The following is a 26,849-nucleotide window of genomic DNA, read 5'->3' as shown; positions in this document are numbered from 1 at the left end:
CCACATTTCTCCCTTTATTATTATTATTTTTATTTTATTTTATTTTTATTTTTATTTTTGAGAAGGCATCTCATATTTATTGATCAAATGGTTGTTAATAACAATAAAATTCAGTATAGGGGGGTCAACGCTCAATGTACAATCATTAATCCATCTCAAGCCTAATTCTCGTCAGTCTCCAATCTTCTGAAGCATAACGAACAAGTTCTTACATGGTGAACAAATTCTTACATAGTGAATGAATTCTTACATGGTGAACAGTACAAGGGCATTCATCACAGAAACTTTCAGTTTTGATCATGCATTATGACCTATAAACAATCAGGTCAAATATGAATATTCGTTTGATTTTTGTACTTGATTTATATGTTGATCCCACATTTCTCCTATTATTATTATTATTTTTATTTTTAATAAAATGCTGAAGTGGTAGGTAGATGCAAGATAAAGGTAGAAAACATAGTTTAGTGCTGTAAGAAGGCAAATGTAGATGATCAGATGATCAGGTGTGTGCCTATGGACTAAGTATTAATCCAGGCTAGACAAGGGCAGCAAGACATCCGAGGATGCAGAAGATTTCTCTCAAAGCAGGGGGGGTGAGGTTCTGAGCCTCACCTCTGTTGATTCCCAAATTCTCACCTGATGGCCCCCCTGCGACTGTGCCTGTCTTAGGTTGTTCCTCCCTTGAGGAATCTTACCCGTCTCTGGCTAACCAGTCATCTTCCGGGGCCATACAGGGAAATGTAAAGTTGGTAAGTGAGAGAGAAGCCATATTGTTTGCAAAGGTTAGCTTTTTCCTTCTTTGCAGATTTATGCCCTGTGGCTTCTATGCCCAGCACTTGTCTCGAGGTATCTTTACCACCTGGAGGAATTATGATACTTGGTAAATTCGATATGAGGCACGAATTCTATTTAAGGGTTGTAATTAGGAAGAAGAAGAAAAGCTATAGATGTAGCATATGAAGGAAACATGGGAGGATTGATTATTTCTTTGACATATCTTCTTGTATAGTACCTTAAGTATGTATAGGTTTTAAACTACTAACTAATTTGCACACACATATTAACATAATAGGAATACGGTGACATAAACAAAGCAAATCTATAATTACCATCCATCTCCAGTGAAGCCAAGAAAACCATTTAGGCACCCTAGGCATTTGTGAAAATTTATCTATGATATGATGGATATTGTCCAACTGTACTTGAACCATCAGACAAATTAAAGCAGCCCATTTCTGGGATCTATTCACATCCCATATGTTCTTTTAACCATAGATAGTCTATAGTCATGATATTTTGGAGTTCTACAACTTGCACCCTTCCCAACTCCTGGTTGAGTTCCAACAGTACAGATCTGGTCAAATTCGTTGTCTCACTGTATGCACATGCCAGCCTAGACATCTCCCTCCTCATTCCTATGGCAAGTCCAGGAGACGGTGGGCTGGATGCAGCCACAACCGCAGCATCGTCCGGATAAAACTATTTCTTTTATGTTCCTTTTTTAAAAGTGGTTTCAACAACAGGTCAATCAGATAGAAGAGGTAAGTTACAGCATTTCTTAATTGTTAATTAATATTTTTTCTGATTTGAAAATCAGTTTGAAGTGTAAGTTAAACATTTTTGAATAACCATTGAATAAAATCTTTTGACGTAGGTAGGGAAAGAATAAATGGATACAATAAAATGTTTCACAGTGATTTATACTCTACATTCCTGCATATATCTGATATTCTCTGAGTTAACACATTCTTTCTCCTAAAGTTGCATAATGGAAATTTAATTTTTATTCTTTCCCTAATTTACATAGAGTAAATGACAATAGAAAACTTCTCAAATTTAAAATTTCTCTTACATTTAAAAATCACACATAATACATGTTTGCTCATAAAATTATATGTTGGTTTTCTTTAAGTTTAATGTTATGTTAATGATTTTTTTGACTTGATTTTTTAGATGCTTTATCACCAGTTTGAAAACTCCTGGTTTCTATCTGTAGGGGCTTTCAATTCATTTTGGGAAAGACTTTATGTATGTTCTTATTATAGCAGAATGATTTCCAGGGTAGCTGCAGTGGTAGATAGAATTATTCTAGTTGTCCCTTGGTTATGCTTATGGTTTAGTTCAATGAAACACTTGAAGCCCAGGTACTTTAAGTTGAAGACGTTCATTTGTTTGGATTGTAAATTTAGAGTAAAGATAGAAATTGTAACTGTTTCTTAGCACCTTATTTTACCTCTGGCCCCAGAGTAGCAGACTCCGACGGTTTGTACACTGTTTGCTTTAGGATAGATAAGGCTGACATTGGAAGAGTGTTAGTCATCTTTCTTTGACTGGTAGATTGGTCGCTCTTTCCAGAGAAATGGGACTGGGGTGAAGTCTGCTATTCCCCTACCCTCTTATAAAGTGTGTACTTCTTTGCAACTTGGTCAATGCAGCTTATGTTCTGCTTTCTTATTTTTATCTAAAAACCTCTTTTTATTCCATTTTATTCATGGATTTCCTTTACTCTCTTCTTTTTAAATTTTCTGTCAATGTGCAAGACCCACCAAAACTCTGGCATCTCTGGTACTTGACCTCATCATCTCCAAAGATATGGTGTCCTTATTTAGCTTCAGCTCTCATTTCCAGTCACTGAACTTTATCATTAATCAATTTGCTTTATTTTAAAACCACTAATCTAGCAACTCATTCTTAAACTATAAATTTCTGTCTTTTCAATTATTACTTTAAATATTTTTCTGGCCATTCTTTGACTTCATCAAGACCACAAGTTCATTTATTCTTCATTTTGCAGTATTTTTACTCATTTTTATTTTCAGCTTGGAGATGTACTTCATCACAGTGAATTTCTTAATTTATTAATCCCCTTTACCTCTTTCTCTTTGGTTGCACACTTGTCTAGTAAAACTTAACTCTATATAAGAGGGGGGTAAAAAAGATGGCAGGGTGAGAAGTGAGGAGGAAACCTCCTCCCCAAATCACATAAAACATGAAAATAGAGCAAATACAATTAATCCTGAAAAAAGTGATCTGAAGACTGTAGAACAGACTTCCTACATCTGAGGAAAAAGAGAAAACCTCACAGAAAAGGGTAAAGTAGCAAATCTATGATGCAGGGGACCCGAGACCTCCCCTGACTCCCTCCTACAGGTAGGAGGAAGAGAAATGGAGCATGGAGGGAGTAGAAGCCTAGGACTTCTGAACACCCAGCCCTGGAGATCTGCTCTGGGAGCACAAACCCACATTACATGCTGATCTGGAGATTAGTGGGGTTGGAAAGCAGAGATGGGCAAATACTTGGAGAGACTGAGATTCCAGCCACTTGTGGACAACAGGCACACACTACTGGTCCCCTGGGACAAAAGAAAGGCAGGCAATTTGAAGGACTTCTCAGCAGTGAGAGGGGTGATAAAGGGGTAAAGATTATATGGAGCTCTCTGCTCAGGAGAAAGGGCAGGTGGATAAAACAATCCTGGAATACTTAGCCCAGCAGGTGGGAACTCTCAGGAGCTTCAGACACTCTGTCCCTGTGGCTGCCAGTGCATCCCTGTGGCTGCAAGGTCCCACACTGCAGTAAGCAGCCTGCTGCTCCTTCCTCCTGGAAGGTGCCAGTCTCACTTACTTTCTGCCCCTGCCATTGCACCAAGCCAGCCATAGGGTGGTTTTGCCCATGGCAGCTATAGGGGTGTAGCACAAAGGTTCCTCCCTGTGTGCATGGCCAACTGGACCTGGCAGTGGAGGCATAAATTATTGTGGGAAGGCAGGAAACCTTCCCAGCTGAGCTCTTTCCTCCCAGCAGGCACCAGTTCCACTCACCTGTGACCCCTGCCACTGTTGCAGGTGCATGGCAGTGCCAGAGAGTAGGGACTGTGGGCACTAGAAGGCACCATATATACAAAGTTATTATTCCATAGGAAACACTAAAATAATGAAACAGTAAAGGAATTTAGTCCAAGCAAAATTACAAGAAAAAAAAAACACCAGAAAGAGGGCTTAGTGAAACCCAAGTCACCAATCTTCTTGATAAACATTTCAAAATAAAAGATGTAAACAGGCTCACAGGGCTACAGAAAAATATTCAAGATCTTAGGGAGGACTTCAGCAAAGAGACAGAAATTTATCTGAAAGAAACATACAAAGGAGAGATTTAGAAGTAGATTATATGAGGTAGAGGAGATAGTAAATGAAATAGAATTTGGAGAAGAGGAAAACCAGCTAAAGCACAGAAAAAAGGATCTCTGGGACTGAAAGAATAATGAGAACTGTGTGACCAATCCAAAAGGAACAATATTTGCAATATAGGGGTATAAGAAGAAGAGAGAAGCACAGGGATAGAAAGTCTTTTTGAGGATATAATTGTTGAAAACTTTCCCAATCTGGGGAAGGAAATAGTGTATAAAGTCATGGAGGTGCAGATATCTTCCAACACAAGGAAACCTAGGAAGATAACACTAAGATATATAATAATTAAAATGGCAAAGATCAAGGACCAGGAGAGAGTACTGAAAACAGCCAAAGAAAGAAAAAAGTTCACTAATAAGAGAAAGCCCATCAGGCTATCATGAGACTTCTTAGCAGAAACCTTATTACAGGCCAGAAAGGAGTGGCATGATATATTTAATGCAATGAAACCAAAGGACCTCGAACCAAGAATACTTTACCCAGCAAGATTATCATTTAAATTTAAAGCAGGGATTAACCAATTTATAGATAAGCAACAGGTGAGGGAATTTACCCCCAACAAACCATCTCTACAGTGTATTTTAGGGGGACTGCTATAGATGGAAGTGTTCCTAAGGCTAAACAGCTGTCATCCGAGAAAATAAAGCCACAGTAAAGGAAGTAGACCAATTAATTTCTAATCAAATACAAAATTAAATCAACTACTCACAAAGTTAGTCAACTGCTACACAGAGAGTACAGAACATGACACCTAATGTATAAAGAGTGGAGGAGGAAGAAAAATAAGGGAGGAAAAAAAGTAACCTTTATATTGTGTTTGAAATAACATAAAAAGTGAGTTAAGTCAGACTGATAATAAGGAAGCTGCCTTTAAACCTTTGGTAACCACAAATCGAAAGACTGAAATGGCAATAAGTGCAAATCTATCAATAATCAACCTAAGTAAATGGACTGAAAGCACCAATAAAAATACATAGAGTTACAAAATGGATTAAAAAAATAAGAACTTTCTGTATGCTGCCTACAAGAGACTAACTTCAAACCCAAAGACATACACAGACTACACGTGAAGGCATGGAAAAAGACGTTTCATTCAAATAGTAGGGAGAAAAAGCAGGAGTAGAAGTACTTGTATCAGACAAAATAGATTTCAAAACAAAGAAAGTAACAAGAGACAAAGAAGGACATTACATAATGATAAAGGGGTCAATCCAACAAGAAGACATAACCATTATAAATATCTATCCACCCAACAGAGGAGCACCTACATATGTGAAACAAATTCTAACAATTAAAAGTGGAAATAGGATGCAATGCATTCATTTTAGACTTCAACACAACACTCACACCAAAAGAAAGATCAACCAGACAGAAAATAAATAATGAGGCAGAGTCAGTGAACAATGCATTAGAACAGATGGACATATACACATCTACAGAATACTCTACCCAAAAGCAACAGGATGCACATTCTTCTCAAGTGTACATGGAACATTTTTTAGAATAGATCACATAGTAGGCCTCAGTAAATTTAAAAATATCAAAATTGTACCAACCAGCTTCTCAGAGCACAAAGGCATGAAAATAGAAATAAATTATGCAGAGAAAACAAAAAAGCCCACAAACATATGGAGGCTTAACAACATGCTCCTAAATAACCAATGGATCAATGACCAAATTAAAACAGAGATCAAGCAATATATGGAGACAAATGAAAATGACAACTCAACAGCCCAACACCTGTGGGACACAGTGAAGGCAGTTCGAAGAGGAAAGTATATAGCAATACAGACTTACCTCAAGAAGGAAGAACAGTCACAAATAAAGTCAAAACTCACAAAAGTCGAAGCTAGAAAAGGAAGAATAAATGAGGCCCCAAATCAGTAGAAGGAGCAATATGATAAAGATCAGAGCAAAAATAAATAAACTAAAGTAAATAAAACAATAGAAAGAATCAATGAAAGCAAGAGCTGGTTCTTTGAGAAAAATCAACAAAATAGATAACCCCCTAGCCAGACTTATCAAGAAAAAAGAGATGTACACACATAAACAGAATCAGAAATGACAAAGGAAAAAATCAGTATGGACACCATGGAAATACAAAGAATTGTTAGAGAATACAATGAAAAATTATATGCTAAGAAATTGGATAACCTAGAAGAAATGGACAACTCTCTAGAAAAATGCAACCTTCCAAGACTGACCCAGGAAGAAACAGAAAATCTGAACAGACCAATTACCAGCAATGAAACTGAATTGGTAATAGAAAAACTACCGAAGAACAAAACCCCCATACCAGATGGCTTAACAGCTGAATTTTATCAAACATTTAGTGAAGACCTAATACCCACTCTTCTTAAAGTTTTCCAAAAAGTGGAGGAGAAGGGAATACTTCCAAACTCATTCGATGATGCCAGCATCACTCTAATACCAAAACCAAAGATACCACAAAAAAAAAAAGAAAATTACAGACCAATATCCCTGGTGAATATAGATACAAAAATCTTCAACAAAATATTAGCAAACTGAATTTAAAAATGCATCAGAAAGATCATCCATCATGATCAAGTGGAATTTATTCCAGGTATGCCAGGATCATACAATATTTGAAAATCCATCAGCATCATCCACCACATCAACAAAAAGAAGGACAAAAATCACATGATTATCTCCATAGATGCTGAAAAGGCATTTGACAAAATCCAACATCCATTTATGATAGAAATGCTCCACAAAATGGGTATAGAGGGCAAGTACCTCAACATAGTAAAGGCCATATATGACAAACCCACAGCCAACATCATACTTAACAGGAAGAAGCTGAAAGCTTTTCCTCTAAGATGGGTAACAAGACAAGGATGCCCACTCCCACTACTTTTATTCAATATAGTACTGGAGGTCCTAGCCACTGCAATCAGACAACACAAAGAAGTAAAATATATCCAGATTGATAAGGAAGAAGTTAAACTGTCACTGTTTGTACAAGGCATGATATTGTACATAAAAAAATCCTAAAGAATCCACCCCAAAACTATTAGAACTAATAACTGAGTTCATGAAGCTTGTGGGACACAAAATTAATACACAGAAATCTGTTGCATTCCTTTATATTAATGATGAACTAGGAGAAAAAGAAAGCAGAAAAACAACTCCATTTATCATTGCATCAAAAAGAATAAAATATTTAGAAATAAACCTAAAAGGGAGGTAAAAGACCCATACCCTGAACACTACAAGACATTCATGAGAGAAATTAAAGAAGCTACCAATAAATGGAAACACATTCCATTCTCATGGATAGGAAGAATTAAAAATATTGTCAAAATGGCCATCCGGCCTAAAGCAATCTACAGATTCAATGCAATCCCTATCTAAATACTAACAGCATTCTTCAGCAAACTAGAGCAAAAGAGTTCTCAAATTCATATGTAACCACAAAAGACCCAAAATAGCCAAAGCAATCCTGAGAAGGAAGTATAAAGCTGGGGGGATTATGCTCCCCAACTTCAAGCTCTACTACAAAGCCTCAGTAATCAAGACAATTTGGTACTGGCAGAAAAACAGACTCAGATATCAATGGAACAGAATAGAGAGTCCAGATATAAACCCAACCATATATGGTCAATTAATATACAATAAAGGAGACATGGATATACAGTGGGGAAATGACAGCCTCTTCAACCACTGGTGTTGGCAAAACTGGCAGCTACATGTAAGAGAATGAAACTGGATTATTGTCTAACTCCATACACATAAGAAAATTCAAAATGTGTCAAAGACCATAATGTAGTCATAAAACCATAAAACTCACAGAAGAAAACGTAGGCAAAAATCTCTTGAATATAAACATGAGAAACTTTTTCCTGAACATGTCTCCACATGCAAGGGAAACAAAAGCAAAAATGAACACATGGGACACAGCAATCTAAAAAGCTTCTGTACAGCAAAGCACACCATCAGCAGAACAGAAAGGCATCCTACAGTACGGGAGAATATATTCATAAAAGACATATCCAGTAAGGGGTTAACATCCAAAATATGTAAAGAGCTCACATGCCTAAACACCAAAAAAACAAATAACAATTAAAAATTTTGTGGAGGATCGGAGAGGCTCCTCTTCAAAGAAGAAATACAAATGGCCAAACAGGGACATGAAAAGATGCATCACATTGCTAATCATCAGGGAAGTGCAAATTAAAACCACAATGAGGTATCACCTCACACCAGTTTAGAATGGCCAACATCCAAAAGACAAGGAACAACAGATGCTGGTGAGGATGTGGAGAAAGGGGAGCCTCCTACACTTCTGGTGGGAATGTAAATTAGTTCAACCATTATGGAAAGCAGTTGGAGGTTCCTCAAAAACTAAAAACAGAAATACCATTTGACCCAGGATTTCCACTCCTAGGAGTTTACCTGGAGAAAACAAGATCCCTAATTCAAAGAGACATGCACCCCTATGTTTATTGCAGTACTATTTACAATAGCCAAGATATGGAAGCCACCTAAGTGTCCATCAGTAGATGAATGGATAAAGAAGAGTGGTACATATACACAATGGAAAATTATTCAGACATAAGAAGAAAACAAATCCTACCATTTGCAACAACATGGATGGAGCTATAGGGTATTATGCTCAGTGAAATAAACCAGATGGAGAAAGACAAATACCAAATGATTTCTCTCATTTGTGGAATATAACAACAAACAAAATCTGAAGGAACAAAACAGCAGCAGACTCACAGATTCCAAGAAGGAACTGGCTGTTGCCAAAAGGAAGGGGTTGGGGAGGGAGGGAGAATAGGATTTGGGGGCATTATAATTAGGACACATAATATAGGTAGGTCATGGGGAAGGCAGTACAGCACACAGAATACAATTAATGACTATATCATCTTAATATTTTGATAGACAATGACTGCAATGGGGGGGTGTTTGAAGACTTGATAATATAGGTGAATGTTGAAACCATAATGTTGCTCATGTGAAACCTTCATAAGACTGTATATCAATGATACTATAATAAAAAAACTGAATAAATGCAGTTCTTCACTCTTTGGGTCAATAGCTCAGCTATGAAACACTGCTGAAGAAAGTGGTACAATAGGTCAGACATAATTACTCCAGGTACTGACTGGAATTCTATTCCATTTCTGAAATGAATTTCAATCCTTTTTAGCCTCCTCTCAAGCCTACCTACTGTATCCTATTTTCGTCTTTGCTGTCAGCCAGTCACTTGCTTAAAATACAAGCCACTGGCTAGAATGCCTTCAATTCCTGCTACCAAACAAAAATGTATTTACACCCATATTCATTCTATGTTCCTTTCCTCCTATTAAGCAGAGATATTATTTCTGCTCATACATAAAATTCATTATTTTACATTTGTTTTGAATCTCATCTCTTCCTCTTTAAGGAATTTGACTAATCGTGTATTAAACTTTTCCCACTTAGTTGTGTCCTTCCCTTCAGTTTTTAATATGTTCATATTTATCTAATTTGTTGCCAAATTTCCTTCCAGTTACAGGCCTATGTCTCTTTTCCCCTTCATAACCAATTTTTAAAACTATTTTGTGAGGGAAATAGTTATTAGGTTATTGTTGGAGAATAAAGGCAAAAACCCATAATTTATAAAAAAGGAGAGAAAAACCATGCAGATAGTTCAAGAACAATGAAACTAGTTACATTTTGTTAAGAGAGTGTTAGTCAACTTCACCTAGTTGATGATGTTAATCTGGTCATTCACTTCTTGAAGAGCCAGCAGGGTATCAATTAAACAATTGGAGTTTATGGATTTTCTTTAAAACCTCAACAGTTTAGCTGAAGACCATGCCTTTAACAGGTTGAGACCTAAGTTTTTTTTTTGGCATCAATTTATTATATACTCTTTTCTTACTTCCAGAGCATTTCTCAGCCTACACAGACTAGATCCTCTCCCCATAACAAAGAAGACATCTGTATGTTCCTCTACAATTTATATGTTGCTAAATCCAACAAGCACTTTTTACCTCAGCCACAGTTAACATTATTGATCACTTCCTCATTTTTAAAACACTATTTCTTTGGCTTTTGTGAATTACACTCTCCTGCCTATTGGTTTCCCTCTTTGGCTGCCTCCTTTTTAGAATCACCTTCTTTTTCTAACCATTAAATGTTGTTGGGAGGACCTCAAGATTTCATCCTATGCCTTCCTTTTTTTTTTACTCCAGTTTTCCTATAAGCAGCCTCATCCACTTTGTCCATTAAGCTATTGCTTTTATAGTGGCAATTTAGAAATATACATCTCTTGTGCACATTTATCCTCTGAACTCCAGATATATATATATATATATAAAACTACCTACTAGACTATTCCACTTCAAACCAAATGGGTTAAAAGTTAAGACTTTTTTTCTACCCCTAAACTCATACCTCTCTTCCAGTGTTCCCTGTCTCAGTGAATGGTAGTACCATTTATCCAACTTCGTAAAGCAGAAACTTGGTAATTTACCTTGACAACCTCAATCCCTAATATTCAATTCATCCTGAGTCCTTTGATTTTATATACTAAATAGCTGTCAAATGCATCTACTTTTCTTTGTAATCTACTGTTTACAACTTAGTGATGGTTAGCATGTTCTCCAGTATGCCTGAAATCCTGATTTATGCATTCATATTCACCAGGAGGAATCTTTAACACAAGTCAACTTCTGATCTGGAATTCCAAATTTCTCAGTGTTTAAACCCATAATTAGTTGACTTGAATATTTTATTAATTTGGTATATCAGATACATTGCCAAAGTATTTGTATATTTTCTGCCTTTCAAAGACTGTTTGAAAGGCATGATTGATGGGTTATGTTTAAATATCACCCAAGATACCTGTTACAAATGCACATTTCAGAGCTCCAAATCAGGTTTACATAATTAAAGTTTTTTATTTATGTGTGTGTGTGGATTAGGAATCTATAGGGTCCCTTAGATGATTATTGTACACTAACATCTGAGAATCTTGGAATAATCCTGTTCTTATTGCTGGCACATTTTATTGTTAGTATATGCTGGTGAGGTTAATGCCAGTGGTTACAGAGATACCTGTGGAAGCCTTCAGAGTGTATGGTGAGTTGCAGCAGAGAAATGTAGGTTAGTTATGTAGCCTGTATGCTTCAGAGATGTTCTGCTGGAACCTGTGCCCAGATCTCTTTGATGAAGTGTTATAGCTGGTAATCCAACTGTATGTTTCATATTCCTTTAGTTCTCTTCTCCCAGAAAGAATTTGTGTTTAAATTTAATCCCTATTTGGAAACATGTATGAGGTAGACAATCAAGAGACAAAATTCACATAGTAATCTGAATAGGGAAAGTTTAACATAAAGAATTATTGTAGCAGGAGAATACCTACTAAGGAGGAAAAGATAACTCTAAAGAATACAGGGGCAGAAGACAGGGCATCCTTTACATCTAGAGTGGAAGCAAGAGTACTCAGGAAAGAGCAAATCTGAATACCCCCAGTGTCTTCCTACTCTTAACCTAGAGTTAAGATCCAGACCTTGTGAAGAAGGAGCAGCTGTCATCACTGGATGGCAGACAAGTTGGCTGAGATGCCATGCTGGCAGAACTGGAACTCACCGGGCAGCTGCTCATGAGGGTGGTACATGGGGAAGCCATCCTCTCTTGTGCTGGGAAAAGCCATCTTCCAGGGAGGTGCTTGTACCTCTTGCTGGAAAGCAGTGTACAGGGTGGATGCTGGAAAGGTTCCCAAAGGGAGAGTCTGTATTGGTAAATTTTGCTAAGAAGTTCTGGGAGAAGCTGCCTTTGAGAATGTGCCATGCCAGGGATCTTGCCAGAAAGCCACTCATGGATGTGGTGCTGTTGAAGGCCGTTGGGGGAGAACACTATCAGGTATACTGTGTATTACGATAGGATTAAGCAGAGACAGAAAGATGACCGAACTAAGAAGAACAGCTGCTTCCCCCTCTAGTGTCCAGTACCCTCTACAGACAAAGGTTAACATCATGCCATCTGTCAAGAGAGAAACATTCCACTCTCTCTTTTCCACTATGATTGTTCCTCTGTTTTAAGCAGGACAGTGATGAATGGATTTTTAGATGAAAGGCAATGAATTGATAACTGTAGCTGATTACTGCATTACTTTTCAGACTCAATTTATAATTGGCATCCTCTTGCTTGGGATCTTGTCCTTTCAGAATGTTTCCATACATTCCCTTCTTCCCTTCTGCCTGTTTTGAATCGCCTAATCTCAGATTTCCAGCGCATTGCCAATATTTACTTCCTGCTATTATTTCCTAATCACACTTCAAGTAGCCATTTCTAAAATGAAATCTCTGTTTTAAATTCTCAGTGCTGGAATTTCTTTTTGTTAGGTCCCAGAATTATGCCTTGATTATTACTACTATTGTTTTTTTCAGCTTTCCTTCATCATAAGGATTGAATGTATCTACATAGATAGATCTCTGCTATTCTATTGTCAAAACTGGCCTCAGTTACCAATCTTCACAAATTGGCTATTTCTGAGCTTCTTTCATTGTGGTTTTTGGGTCACTCATTCTTACAGACTTTCTTTAAATGGGCTTATCAGAATACCAATTGGGGTCTGTCATCTTATCTGTGTGTATTACTGATTCTCTCTACTGCTCATCACTCTGTAGGGTGGTCAGTTCCAAAAGGCTTGAGACACCCACATAGGCCTTAGTCTTCCCCAGGTAGCCTGAGGAATGCTGGCTCAATGACCTTTATATATTAACTTCTGGAAGTTAATAGTTGAAAGTATATTAGCCTTTGAGAGCAAATTTCTATCTTCCCATGCTTTATCACAGCAAGAATATTCTTAGGAAGGATTTTGGGGAAGTAATTACTTTAGAATTGTCTAGTAGGTATTTTGAATTGCCTTTAACTGATTCTGCTACAATTGTTATTGAATTTGCTTAAAATTCTTATATATTAATACAATAAACAAAAATTGGAATTGAGTTTTGATATGTAGAAGTCAACACTTAGCTATAATTCTATAGGTAATTGCTTAAGAAAGTTCAAAAATCTTACTATTTGATTACAGTTATTGATAATATAAAAATTATTTAGATATGATTAATGATGAAATGTCTTTCGTGTATGGCAGCAAAATGGGTATTTTCTAAGTAACTGGTTAATTTTATTATTTTAGATCAGTAAAGACCAAAGTTCTTTGGAAGGAGAATTTTCAGTACCTGATAAAACAGTCTCTTTAAACATGGTACAAATAGTAAAGCAGATACAAAAAGTTGAAGAACTGAAAAATCTCTTTAAACAAGGGTCTGACTCCTGTTTGAGAGCCATGTTGTCTAAACCCAAGTAAGTAAAATGAGAGTTAATATAATTAAAAACAATAAAAATGGATATATAATTTATAATTAATGTAAGATAAAGGTTCAGATATTATACCATATTTAGAGTTTCCAAATCTAAGACAGTTTAGTCAGCTTGTTTCTGTTTGAAATGGCACTACCCAGTACAGTTAGACACTCACCTCATATGGCTAATTAAATTAAAATTCAATTCAGTTTGATTAAAAAATCAATCCCTTAGTCACACTAGCCACATTTCAAGTGCTTAGTAGCCACATATGGCTAATGTTAGAAAGTTCTTTTGGACATTGCTGGTTTTGAAATATGTAGCTTATAAACTTTCTCTCACTTTGGGTAGCATCTGTACATAAATAAGAAACTAAAGTATAATTAAATATCTCATTGTTCATGAACACTGTATTAAAAATTGGATATGGATAGGGATATGTTCCAAAGATTAATTACCTACTTTTTAGTTGAGAAAAGCCTTTTTTTGGGGGTGGGGAGAGGAAGATTCAAATGAATGATTATAATGATATTCCCATTATCTGTTGGCATTCATTTTTGATATTTGGGATTTACCTGTCTTGAAATTAAATAGATGAATAAATCATCGTCATAGAATATCTTCAGTGATTTTTTTCCACTTCACATAATTACCACTTTATAAAAAATGGTGAGAACACTTTAGATCTACTCTCAGCAAATTTCAAGTAGACTGTACAATAGTATTATTAAATGTAAACACCATGGTGTTCCTTAGATCTCTAGAGCTTTTTCAATTTAAAACTGAAAGTATACCCTTTGACTAATATCTCCCCATTTCCCCAATTTCCCAGTCCCTGGAAACCACCATTCTAGTGTCTGGTTCTAAGAGTTCTACTTTTTAGATTCCACATACAGTGTTTGTCTTTATCTGGCTTATTTCACTTAGCATAACATCCTCCAGGTTCATCCATGCTGTCACAAATGGCAGCATTTCCTTCTTTGTATGGACAGATAGTATTTCATTGTATATATAAAGCATGATTTCTTTACCCATTCATCCATTGATAGAAACAGGTTGTTTCCATATCTTGGCAGTTGTGAATAATACTGCAATACACATGGAATGCACATATCTCTTCAAAGATACTGATTTCATTTCCTTTGGATATATACCTGGAAGTGGGATTGCTGCATTATTTGGTAGTTCTATTTTTAATTTTTTGAAGAACCTCTATACTTTATGGTTCTATCCATAGTGGCTGTATCAATTTACATTGCCACCAGTACTGTACAAGGATTAACTCCACATCCTCACCAACATTTGTATCTTGTCTTTTTGATAATAGCCATCCTAACAGTGGTGAGGTGATATCTCATTGTGCTTTGGATTTGCATTTCTGTGATGATTAGTCGAGCACCTTTTCACGTACCTGTTGTCCATTTGTATGTCTTTGGAAAAATGTCTATTCAGGCTCTTTGGCAATTTTTTAATTGGGCTATTAGTAGTAGCAGTATTTACTATTGATTTGTATCAGTTTCTTATAAATTTTGGATATTCACTGTATCAGTGCATGGTTTGAACATATTTTTTGCCATTCTGTAGATTGCCTTGTCATTTTGTTGATATTTCTTTTATTGTACAGAAAATTTTTCATTTGATGCAATCTCATTTATTTTTCCTTTTGTTGGCTGTGTTTTTTTGGTGTAATATCCAAAATATCATTGCCAAGACCCATGTCAAAGAAGCTTTAACCATGTTCTCTCCTAGGAGTTTTGTGTTTAGGCCTTACATTTAAGTCTTTAATCCATTTCTAGTTCATTTTTGTGTATGATATAAGATAATGGTTCTATTTCATTCTTTTAAATTTGTTTCTTTCTTTTTATTAAAATATCATTGATATACAATCATATTATAGTTTCAAGTACATAATACAGTGGTTCAACATTCACCCATATATCAAGTACTCACCCGATCCATTGTGGTCACTGTCTGTCAACATAGTAAGATGTTATAGAGTTATTAATTGAATTCTCTGTGCTGTACTATGGTCCCCGTGACCTACCTATATTATGATTGCAAATTATTGTGCTCCTGAATCCCCTGCTCCCTCCCTCCCCTACTTCCCAGTCCCTCCCCTTTGGGAACCACTAGTCCCTTCTTGGCATCTGTGAGTCTACTGCTACTTTGTTCCTTTTGTTTTGCTTTGTTTTTATATTCAACAGATGAGTGAAATCATTTGGTATTTGACTCTCTCTGCCTGGCTTATTTCACTGAGCATAATACCCTCTACATCCATCCATGTTGATGCAAATTGCAAGATTTCTTTTGTTCTTATGGCTGAATAATATTCCATTGTGTATATGTACCACCTCTTCTTTATTCATTCATCTATTGATGGACATTTAGATTGCTTCCATTTCTTGGCTGTTGCAAATAGGGCAGCAATAAACATAGGGGTGCACATAGTTTTTAAATCAGGGGTCTTGTTTTCTTTGGGTAAGTTCCTAGGAGTGGAATTACTGGGTCAAATGGAATTTCTGTTTTTAGTTTTTTGAGGAATCTCCATATTGCTTTCCACAATGGCTGTACCAATTTGCAATCCCACCAACAGTGTAGGAGCGTTCCCATTTCTCCACATCTTCTTCAGCATTTGTTATTTCTTGTCTTTTGGATAGTGGCCATTCTAATTGCTGTGAGGTGATATCTCATTGTGGTCTTATTTTGCATTTTCCTGTGATTAGCTATGTGGAGAATCTTTTCATGTGCCTATTGGCCCTCTGTATTTCTTCTTTGAAGAAGTGTCTGTTAAGGTCCTCCATCCGTTTCTTAATTGGGTTATTTGTTTTGGGTGTTGAGGCATATGAGCTCTTTATATATTTTGGATGTTAAGTCCTTATCAGACTAGTCCTTTATAAATATATTCTCCCATACTGTAGGATGCTAGAATGCCTTTTTATTCTGCTGATGGTGTTCTTTGCTGTACAGAAGCATTTTAGTTTGATGTAGTCCCACTTGTTCATTTTTTATTTTGTTTCCCTTGCCTGTGGAGATGTGTTCAAAAAAAGTTACTTATGTGTATATTCAAGATATTTTTGCCTGTGTTTTATAGTTTCATGACTTACATTCAGGTCTTTGATCCATTTTGATTTTACTTTTGTGTATGGAGATAGACTATAATCCAGTTTCATTCTCTTACACGCTGCTGTCCAGTTTTGCTAACACCAGTTGTTGAAGAGGCTGTCTTTTCCCCATTGTTTATTTATGGTACTTTATCTTATATTAATTGACCATAGATCTGTGGGTTTATATCTGGGCTCTATATTCTGTTCCATTGATCTATGAAGAGTATGTTTAATTTTTTTTTGAGAGGGCATCTCTTATATTTATTGATCAAATGGTTGTTAACAACAATAAAATTCTGTGTAGGGGACTCAATGCACAATCATTAATCAACCCCAAGCCTAATTCTCAACAGTCTCCAATCTTCTGAAGCATAACGAACAAGTTCTTACATGGTGAACAAGTTCTTACATAGTGAATAAGTTCTTACATGGTGAACAGTGCAAGGTCAGTCATATCACAGAAACTTTCAGTTTTGATCATGCATCATGAACTATGAACAATCAAGCCAGATATGATTATCCATTTGATTTTTATACTTGATTTATATGTGAATCCCACATTTCTCCCATATTTTTTTTTTTTTACTAAAATGCTGAAGTGGTAGGTAGATGCAAGATAAAGGTAGAAAACATAATTTAGTGCTGTAAGAGGGCAAATGTAGATGATCAGGTCTGTGCCTATAGACTAAGTATTAATTCAAGCTAGACAAGGGCAGCAAAACATCCATGGATGCAGAAGATTTCTCTCAAAATGGGGGGGGGTGAGGTTCTAAGCCTCACCTCTGTTGATCCCCAATTTCTCAGCTGATGGCCCCCCTGTGACTGTGCCTGTCTTAGGTTGTTCCTCCCTTGAGGAATCTTACCCGTCTCTGGCTAACCAGTCATCTTCTGGGGCCATCCAGGGAAATGTAAAGTTGGTAAGTGAGAGAGAAGCAATAGTGTTTGAAAAGGTTAGCTTTTTGCTTCTTTGCGTATTTATGCCCTGTGGCTTCTATGCCCAACATTTGTCTTAAGGTATCTTTACCATTTCAAAGAATTATGATACTTGGTAATTTTCAATATGAGGCACGAATTCTACTAAAGGGTTGTAATTAGGAAGAAGAAAAGCTATAGAAGTAGCAGACGGAAGAAAACATGGGAAGATTGATTATTTCTTTGACATAACTTCTTGTAGAGTAACATAAGCATGTATAGGTTTTAACAAACTACTAATTAAATTGCGTACATACATTAACAGAATAGGAATACAGTTACATAACAAAAGCAGATCTACAATTACCAGCCATATCCAGTGAAACCAAGAAAACCAGTTAGGTACCCTAGGCATTTGTGAAAACTTATCAATAATATGGTAGGTATTGTCTAACTGAATTTGAATAGTTTGAGAAAAATCAGACAAATTAAAACAACACATTCCTAGGAACTGTTCACATCCCATATGTTCTTTTAACAATGATAGTCTACAGTCACACGATTTTGGAGCACTGCAACTTGCACTTCTCCTAATTCTTGGTTGAGTTCCGACAATATAGATCCAGTCAAATTTGTTGTTTTACTGTATGCAGAGGCCAGCTTAGATATCTCCTTCTTCATTCCAATGGCAAGTCCAGGAACCGGTGGGATGAATGCAGCTACAACTGCAACAGTGCCAGGATCTTTGTTGAAGTTTTTTTTTGATGATCATCTTCTGGAAAGACTCTTCCAGAGGATGTTGATGTTGGATGTTCTTCATATCGTATCTGAATTCGTTTTCTGGGTAGTCAAATTAGGCTTTGATCCTCTATATAAACACAAACAAGCCTTTTGCCCACACTTTGATATGACCTTTCTACCATTGTGAAGAACCTATTGGAGACCACCACACATGAACTGCTTTTTTTTTAAGGGAAAGAAATATTATAAGAAAAATGTACTTCCATAGCTGATCATCCGACACCCTTTAAAAGATAAAAATTAAGAATATGTAAAGCATACATTAATCGTTGATTGCAGTTAATTTTATCCTATCTGGGAGTAATCCCACTTTTTTTGTTATCATTAATCTACAATTACATGAAGAATATTATGTTTACTAGGCTCTCCTCTACACCAAGTCCCCCACACAAACTCCATTACAGTCACTGTCCATTCAGCATAGCAAAATGTTGTAGAATCGCTAGTTGTCATCTCTGTGTTGCACAGCCCTCCCCTTTCCCCCACGCCCCACATTCTACATGCTAATCATAATACCCCCTTTCTTCTTCCCCACCCTTATCCCTCCCAACCCTCACATTCTCCCCAGTCACTTTCCCTTTGGTAACTATTAGTCCATTCTTGGGTTCTGTGATTCTGCTGCTGTTTTGTTCTTTCAGTTTTTCCTTTGTTCTTATACTCCACAGATGAGTGAAATCATTTGGTATTTGTCTTTCTCTGCTTGGCTTATTTCACTGAGCATAATACCCTCTAGCTCCATCCATGTTGTTGCAAATTGTAGGATTTGTTTTCTTCTTATGGCTGAATAATATTCCATTGTGTGTATGTACCACATCTTCTTTATCCATTCATCTACTGATAGACACTTAGGTTGCTTCCATTTCTTGGCTATTGTAAATAGTGCAGCGATAAACATAGGGGTGCATCTGTCTTTTTCAAACTGGAGTGCTGCATTTATTAGGGAAAATTCCTGGGAGTGGAATTCCTGGGTCAAAGGGTAAGTCCATTTTGAGAATTTTGAGGAACCTCCTTACTGCTTTCCACAGTGGTTGAACTAATTTACATTCCCACCATCAGTGTGGGAGGGTTCCCCTTTCTCCACATCCTCACCAACATTTGTTGTTGTTTGTGTTCTTGATGGTGGTCATCCTAACTGGTGTGAGGTGATATCCCATTGTGGTTTTAATTTGCATTTCTCTGATAGTTAAAGATGTGGAGCATCTTTTCATGTATCTGTTGGCCATCTGAATTTATTTTTTGGAGAACTGTCTGTTCAGTTCCTCTGCCCATTTTTTAATTGGATTATTTGCTTTTTGTTTGGTGAGGTGCGTGAGCTCTTTATATATTTCGGATGTCAAGCCTTTATCGGATCTGTTATTTACAAATATATTGTCCTATACTGCAGGGTACTTTTTGTTCTATTGATGGTGTCTTTTGCTGTATAGAAGCTTTTCAGCTTGATATAGTCCCACTTGTTCATTTTTGCTTTTGTTTTACTTGCCCGGGGAGATATGTTCATGAGGAAGTCACTCATGTTTATGTCCAAGAGATTTTTCCCTATGTTTTTTTCTCAGAGTTTTATGGTTTCATTACTTACATTCAGCTGTTTGATCCATTTCAAATTTACTTTTGTGTATGGGGTTAGACAATGGTCCAGTTTCATTCTCTTACATGTAGCTGTCCAATTTTGCCAGCACCATCTGTTGAAGAGACTGTAATTTCACCATTGTATGTCCATGGCTCCTTTATCAAATATTAATTGACCATATATGTTTGGGTTAATATCTGGAGTCTCTAATCTGTTCCACTGGTCTGTGGCTCTGTTCTTGTGCCAGTACCAAATTGTCTTGATTACTATGGCTTTGTAATAGAGTTTGAAGTTGGGGAGTGAGATCCCCGCCACTTTATTCCTCCTTCTCAGGATTGCTTTGGCTATTTGGGGTCTTTGGTGTTTCCATATGAATTTTTGAACTATTTGTTCCAGTTCGTTGAAGAGTGTTGCTAGTAATTTGATAGGGATTGCATCAAATCTGTATATTGCTTTGGCAGAATGGCCATTTTGACTATATTAATTCTTCCTAGCCAAGATCATGGGATGAGTTCCCATTTCTTAGTGTCCTCTTTAATTTCTCTTAAGAGTGTCTTGTGGTTTTCAGGCTATAGTTCTTTAACTTCTTTGGTTAGGTTTATTCCTAGGTATTTTATTCTTTTTGATGCAATTGTGAATGGAATTGCTTTCCTGATTTCTCTTTCTATTGGTTCATTGTTAGTGTATAGGAAAGCCAGAGATTTCTGTGTGTTAATTTTGTATCCTGCACCTTTGCTGTATTCCAATATAAATTCTAGTAGTTTTGGAATGGAGTCTTTCGGGTTTTTTATGAACAATATCATGTCATCTGCAAATAGTGACAGTTTAACTTCTTTACCAGTCTGGATTCCTTGTATTTCTTTGTTTTGTCTGATTGCCATGGCTAGGACCTCCAGTACTATGTTAAATAACAGTGGGGAGAGTGGGCATCCCTGTCTTGTTCCCGATCTCAGAGGAAAAGCTTTCAGCCTCTTGCTGTTCAGTGTGATGTTGGCTGTTGGTTTATCATATATGGCCTTTATTATGTTGAGGTACTTGCCCTCTATACTCATTTTGCTGAGAGTTTTTATCATGAATGGATGTTGAATTTTGTCAAATACTTTTTCAGCATCTATGGAGATGATCATGTGGTTTTTGTCCTTCTTTTTTTTTATGTGGTGGATGATGTTGATGGATTTTCGAATGTTGTACCATCCTTGCATCCCTTGTTTTTGGTATTAGGGTTATGTTGGCTTCATAGAATGAGTTTGGGAGTATTCCCTCCTCTCCTATTTTTTGGAAAACTTTAAGGAGAACGGGTATTATGTCTTCTCTATGTGTCTGATAAAATTCTGAGGTAAATCCGTCTGGCCTGGGGGTTTTGTTCTTGGGTAGTTTTTTGATTACCGCTTCAATTTCTTTGCTTGTAATTGGTTTGTTTAACTTTTGCATTTCTTCCTTGGTCAGTCTCGGAAGGTTGTATTTTTCTATAAAGTTGTCTATTTCTTCTAGGTTTTCCAGCTTGTTAGCATATAGGTTTTCATAGTAGTCTTTAATAATTCTTTGTATTTCTGTGGAGTCTGTCGTGATTTTTCCATTCTCGTTTCTGATTCTGTTGATGTGTTTTGATTCTCTTTTTCTCTTAATAAGTTTGGCTAGAGGCTTATCTATTTTGCTTATTTTCTCAAAGAACCAGCTCTTGGTTTCATTGATTTTTTCTATTGTTTTATTCTTCTCAAATTTGTTTATTTCTTCTCTGATCTTTATTATGTCCCTCCTTCTGCTGACTTTAGGCCTCATTTGTTCTTTTTTTTCCAGTTTGGTAATTGTGATGTTAGCCTATTCATTTGGGATTGTTCTTCCTTCTTTAAGTGTGCCTGGATCGCTATATACTTTCCTCTTAAGACTGCTTTTGCTGCTTCCCGCAGAAGTTGGGGCTTTGTGTTGTTGTTGTCGTTTGTTTCCGTATATTCCTTGATCTCTATTTTGATTTGTTCGTTGATCCATTGATTTAGGAGCATGTTGTTAAGCCTCCATATGTTTGTGAGCCTTTTTGTTTTCTCTGTAGTGTTTATTTCTAGTTTTAAACCTTTTTGGTCTGAAAAGTTGGTTTGTAGAATTTCAATCTTTTGGAATTTACTGAGGGTCTTTTTGTGACGTAGTATGTGGTCTACTCTGGAGAATGTTCCATGTGCACTTGAGAAGAATGTGTATCCTGTTGCTTTTGGATGTAGAGTTCTATAGATATCTATTAGGTCCATCTATTCTAGTGTGTTGTTCAGTGTGTCCGTGTCCTTACTTATTTTCTGTACAGTGGATCTATTCTTTGCAGTGAGTGGCATGTTGAAGTCTCCTAAAATGAATGCATTGCATTCTATTTCTCCCTTTAGTTCTGTTAGTATTTGTTGCACATATGCTGGTGCTCTTGTTTTGGGTTCATATATATTAATAATGGTTATATCCTCTTGTTGGACTGAGCGCCTTATAATTATGTAATGTCCTTCTTTATCTCTTGTTACTTTCTTTGTTTTGAAGTCTCTTTTGTCTGATACTAGTACTGCAACCACTGCTTTCTTCTCTCTGTTGTTTGCGTGAAATATGTTGTTCCATCCCTTGACTTTTAGTCTGTGCCTGTCTTTGGGTTTGAGGTGAGTTTCTTGTAGGCAGCATATAGATGGGTCTTGCTTTTTATCCATTCTATTGCTCTATGTCTTTAGATTGGTGCATTCAGTCCATTTACATTTAGGGTGATTTTTGAAAGATATGTACTTATTGCCATTGCAGGCTTTAGATTCATGGTTACCAAAGGTTCAAGGTTAGCTTCTTTAATATCTTACTGCCTAACTTAGCTTGCTCATTGAGCTATTATATACTCTGTCTGAAGCTTTTCTTCTCTCCCTTCTTATTCCTCCTCATCCATTCTTTATATGTTGGTTGTTTCATTCTGTGCTCTTTCGTGTTTCCTTTAACTGCTTTTAGTGAGTAGTTGATTTCATTTTTTGCATTTAGTTAGTATTTCGTTGTTCTGCTTTCTTTGTTGTGATTTTATTTATTCTGGTGACTTCTGTTTAGTCTTAGGAGTGCTCCCGTCTAGAATAGTCCCTCTAGAATATCATGTAGAGTTGGTTTGTGGGAGGCAAATTCCCTCAACTTTTGCTTGTCTGGGAATTGTTTAATCCCTCTTTTACATTTAAATGGTAATTGTGCTGGTAACAGTATTCTCATCAGATATGTGTTACAAACATTTTTACCTAATCTGTGGCCTGTCTTCTTATTCTCTTGATATTGTCTTTCACACAGTAGAACTTTTTAGTTTTAGTGATTATTTCTTTCATGGATCATTCCTTTGGTGTTGTACATAAACAGTCATACCCAAGGTCTTATAGGCTTTCTCCTATATATTCTTGGTTTAAGGCCCTTCTGTTTCATTGCATTAAATATATAATGCCATTCTCTTCTGGCCTGTAAGGTTTCTGTTGAGAAGTCTGATGTTAGCCTGATGGGTTTTCCTTTATAGGTGACCTTTTTCTTCTCTCTAGCTACCTTTAAAGCTCTGTCCTTGTCCTTGATCTTTGCCATTTTGATTATTATGTGTCTTGATGTTGTCCTCTTTGTGTCCTTTCTGTTGGGAGTTCTGAGTACTTCTGTGGTCTGATTGATTATTTCCTCCCCCAGTTTGGGGACATTTTCAGCAATTATTTCTTCAAAGGCACTTTCTATCCATTTCTCTCTCTCTTCTTCTTCTGGTACCCCTATATTGCGGATATTGTTCCTTTTGGATTGGTTCTCTTAATATTGTTTCATTCCTGGAGATCCTTTTATCTCTCTCTCTGTCAGCTTCTATGTGTTCCTGTTCTCTGGTTTCTGTCCCATCAATGGCCTCTTGCATCTCATCCATTCTGCTTATAAATCCTTCCAGAGTTTGTTTCACTTCTGTAATCTCCCTCCAGACATCTGTAATCTCCCTCCAGACTTCATCCCTTAGCTCTTGTATATTTCTCTGCATCTCTGTCAGCATGTGTATGATTTTTATTTTGAATTCTTTTTCAGGAAGATTGGTTAGGTCTGTCTCCTTCTCAGGTGTTGTCTCTCTTATCTTTGTCTGCCTCAAATTTTGCCTTTTCATGGTGATAGAGATAGTTTGTGGAGCTGGCATGAGTGATGGCTGGGAGAATGTCCCTTGTTGGTTTGTGGCCTTTCTCTCCTGTGTGAACAGCGACCTCTAGTGGCTTGTTTTGGGCAGCTGCGCACAGACGGGGCTTCTGGTTCTTGCCCGGACAGTATGGAGTTTATCTCCGCTGTTGCTGTGGGCGTGGCCTGCCTCAGGCTGCTGCTATGATATGGCAGAGCCACATCAGAGGAGAAAAGGCCAGGGGCTCTTTATCTCTGTGAGGGGCCTCTGAGCTGCCCTGCTATCCAGGGGTCTAGAGTGCCTGGAGTTCTCTGCTGCTGGGCTGTGTCCCAGGACATTTCTGTCTGGTTTTGGGGTCCCTGTCCCTTTAAGACTTCCAAAAAGCACTCCCTTTTCTTTGTCCCTGGGGTGCCATCTGCAGGGATCTGCTCACAGGTCTTACCCTCCTGTTTCCCTCATTTTCAGCACCCCACGCATGCACTGTGTCTGCGCTCTGGTGTGGATTGGTAGGGCTGCATGTTTAGCAGTCCTGGGCTCCCTCTCCCTCCCCGCTCCGACTCCTCTCCTCCCTCTGGGAGGTGGGGTGAGGGGCTCTCGGGTCCTGCTGGGCTGCGGCTTGTATCTTTCCCCCTTTGCGAGGTGCTGGGTTCTCGCAGGTGTGGATGTAGTCTGGCTGTTGTCCTGTGTCTTCTGGTCTCTAATATTGTTGTATTTGTCGTATTTGTCATATTTTCAAAAATATATGTGGTTTTGGGAGAAGATTTCTGCTGTTCTACTCATGCCGCCATCTTGGCTCCACCAATAGTATGTTTAATTTTGTAAGAACCTGCGAAACTGTCTTGCAAATGGTCTTTACTATTTTGCACTTCCAATTAATGAATGAGATTTCCTATTGCTCCACATCCTTGCCAGCATTCAGTGTTAACAATATTCTGGATTTGACCACTCTAATAGGTGTGTAATGATATCTTATTATTGCTTTAAGTTGCATTTTCCTGTTGACATGTGATAGGTAGCATCTTTTATTATGCTTATTTGCTATCTGTAGCTCCCTTTGGTGAGGGTTCTGTTAAGGTTTTTGGTCCAGTTTTTAATTGGGTTGTTTTCGTATTGTTCAGTATTAAATTTTCTTTGTATATTTTGGATAACAGTATTCTCATCAGATATGTGTTACAAACATTTTTACCTAATCTGTGGCCTGTCTTCTTATTCTCTTGATATTGTCTTTCACACAGTAGAACTTTTTAATTTTAGTGATTATTTCTTTCATGGATCATTCCTTTGGTGTTGTATATAAACAGTCATACCCAAGGTCTTATAGGCTTTCTCCTATGTTACCTTCTAGGAGTTTTATGGTTTTGCCTTTTACATTTAGGTCTGTGATCCATATTGAGTTAATATTTTTGAAGTATGTAAGGTTTTTTTCTGAACTTTTTGCATGTCGATATCCAGTTCCAGCACCATTTGTTGAAGAGATATATTTTCACCATTGTATTACCTTTTCTTCTTTGACATAAATCAGTTAACTCTGTTTTTGTGAGTCTATTTCTGAGCTCTATATTCGTCCCAGTGGTCTGTTTGTTTATTCCTTTGTCAGTACCACATTGTATGGATTTCTGAACTTTATAGTAAGTCTTGAAGTCAGTTTGTCAATATCAAAATTCCTTGATGGGACTTTTTGGGGATCAGATTGAATCTATAGATACAGTTGGGAAGAACTAACATTGTCCTATCCATGAAGATGGAGTATCTTCCCATTTCTCCAGTTTTTTCAATTTCATACATCAGAGTTTTGTAGTTTTCCTCCTATAGGTCTTATACATATTTTAGCGTTAATCTAGTGTTAGATTTACACCTAATATTTTCTTTTCTGGATGCTAATGTAATGGTGTTTCATTTTTATTTAACACTAACTTGCTCATTAGTGATATGCAGGAAAGTAATTTTGACTTTTGAATATCAATCTTGTATCCTGCAAACTTGCAAAATTACTTATTAATTCAAGTATTTTTGTCATTTATTTTGGATTTTCTACATACATGGTCATGTTACTTATGAAAATTTTTTTTTATTTATTTCTTCCCAATCAGTATACTTTGTATTTGTTTTTCTTGTCTTATTACAGTAGCCAGAACTTCCAGTATAATGTTGAAAATAAGTGGTGAGGGGTGATATCCTTGTCTTGTACTTGATATTAGTAGGAAATCTTGAATTTTTCATCATTAATATGAAGTTACCTGTAGGTTTTTTTGTAGATATTCCTCAATTACTGAGAATTTTTATGATGAATTTGTGTTGTTCTGTCAAATGCTTTTTTGTTTATTGATATGATCATGTGGTTTTTCTTTTTTAGCCTGTTGATGTGATTACATTAATTGCCTTTAAAATGTTGACTCAGCCTTGCATACCTTGGATAAATCCCTCTTGGTCATGGTGTGTAATTATTTTTATACATTGTTGGAATCAATTTGGTTAGATTTTGTTAAGGATTTTTGCATCTATATTCATGGGTGATACTGGTCTGTAGTTTTCTTTTCCAGTAATATTGTCTAGTTTTGGTATTAGAGTAATTATGGCCCCACAGAATGAGTTAGAAAGTGTTCCCTCTGCTTCTCTCACCTGAAGAGATTGTAGAGAATTAGTATTATTTCTTCCTTAAATATTTAGTAGAATTCACTAGTGAACCCATCTAGAGTGGTGTTTTCTGTTTTGGAAGGTTATTTAATTATTAATTCAATTTATTTAATTGATATGAGCCTATTCAAGTAATCTATTTTTTTTTCTTGTATGCATTTTGGAAAATTGTGTCTTTCAAGGAATGAGCCCATTTCATCTAGGT

The 26,849-nt window shown here is 36.7% G+C and overlaps 1 protein-coding gene across 1 annotated transcript in view; it reads left to right on the top strand.

Annotated features, from left to right (window-relative positions):
- CCDC7 (coiled-coil domain containing 7) overlaps positions 1 to 26,849 on the top strand; it is a 149,687-nt gene that overhangs the window by 46,815 nt on the left and 76,023 nt on the right. Inside the window, 2 exon segments of the mRNA XM_073218869.1 lie at positions 1,512 to 1,544; positions 13,349 to 13,515. Of these exon segments, the coding sequence (XP_073074970.1) occupies positions 1,512 to 1,544; positions 13,349 to 13,515 (200 nt within the window).

This window comes from Manis javanica, chromosome 2, assembly GCF_040802235.1.
Source record: "Manis javanica isolate MJ-LG chromosome 2, MJ_LKY, whole genome shotgun sequence".
In the NCBI taxonomy this organism is placed as follows: domain Eukaryota; kingdom Metazoa; phylum Chordata; class Mammalia; order Pholidota; family Manidae; genus Manis; species Manis javanica.
This window is presented reverse-complemented; position numbering and strand designations above follow the sequence as displayed.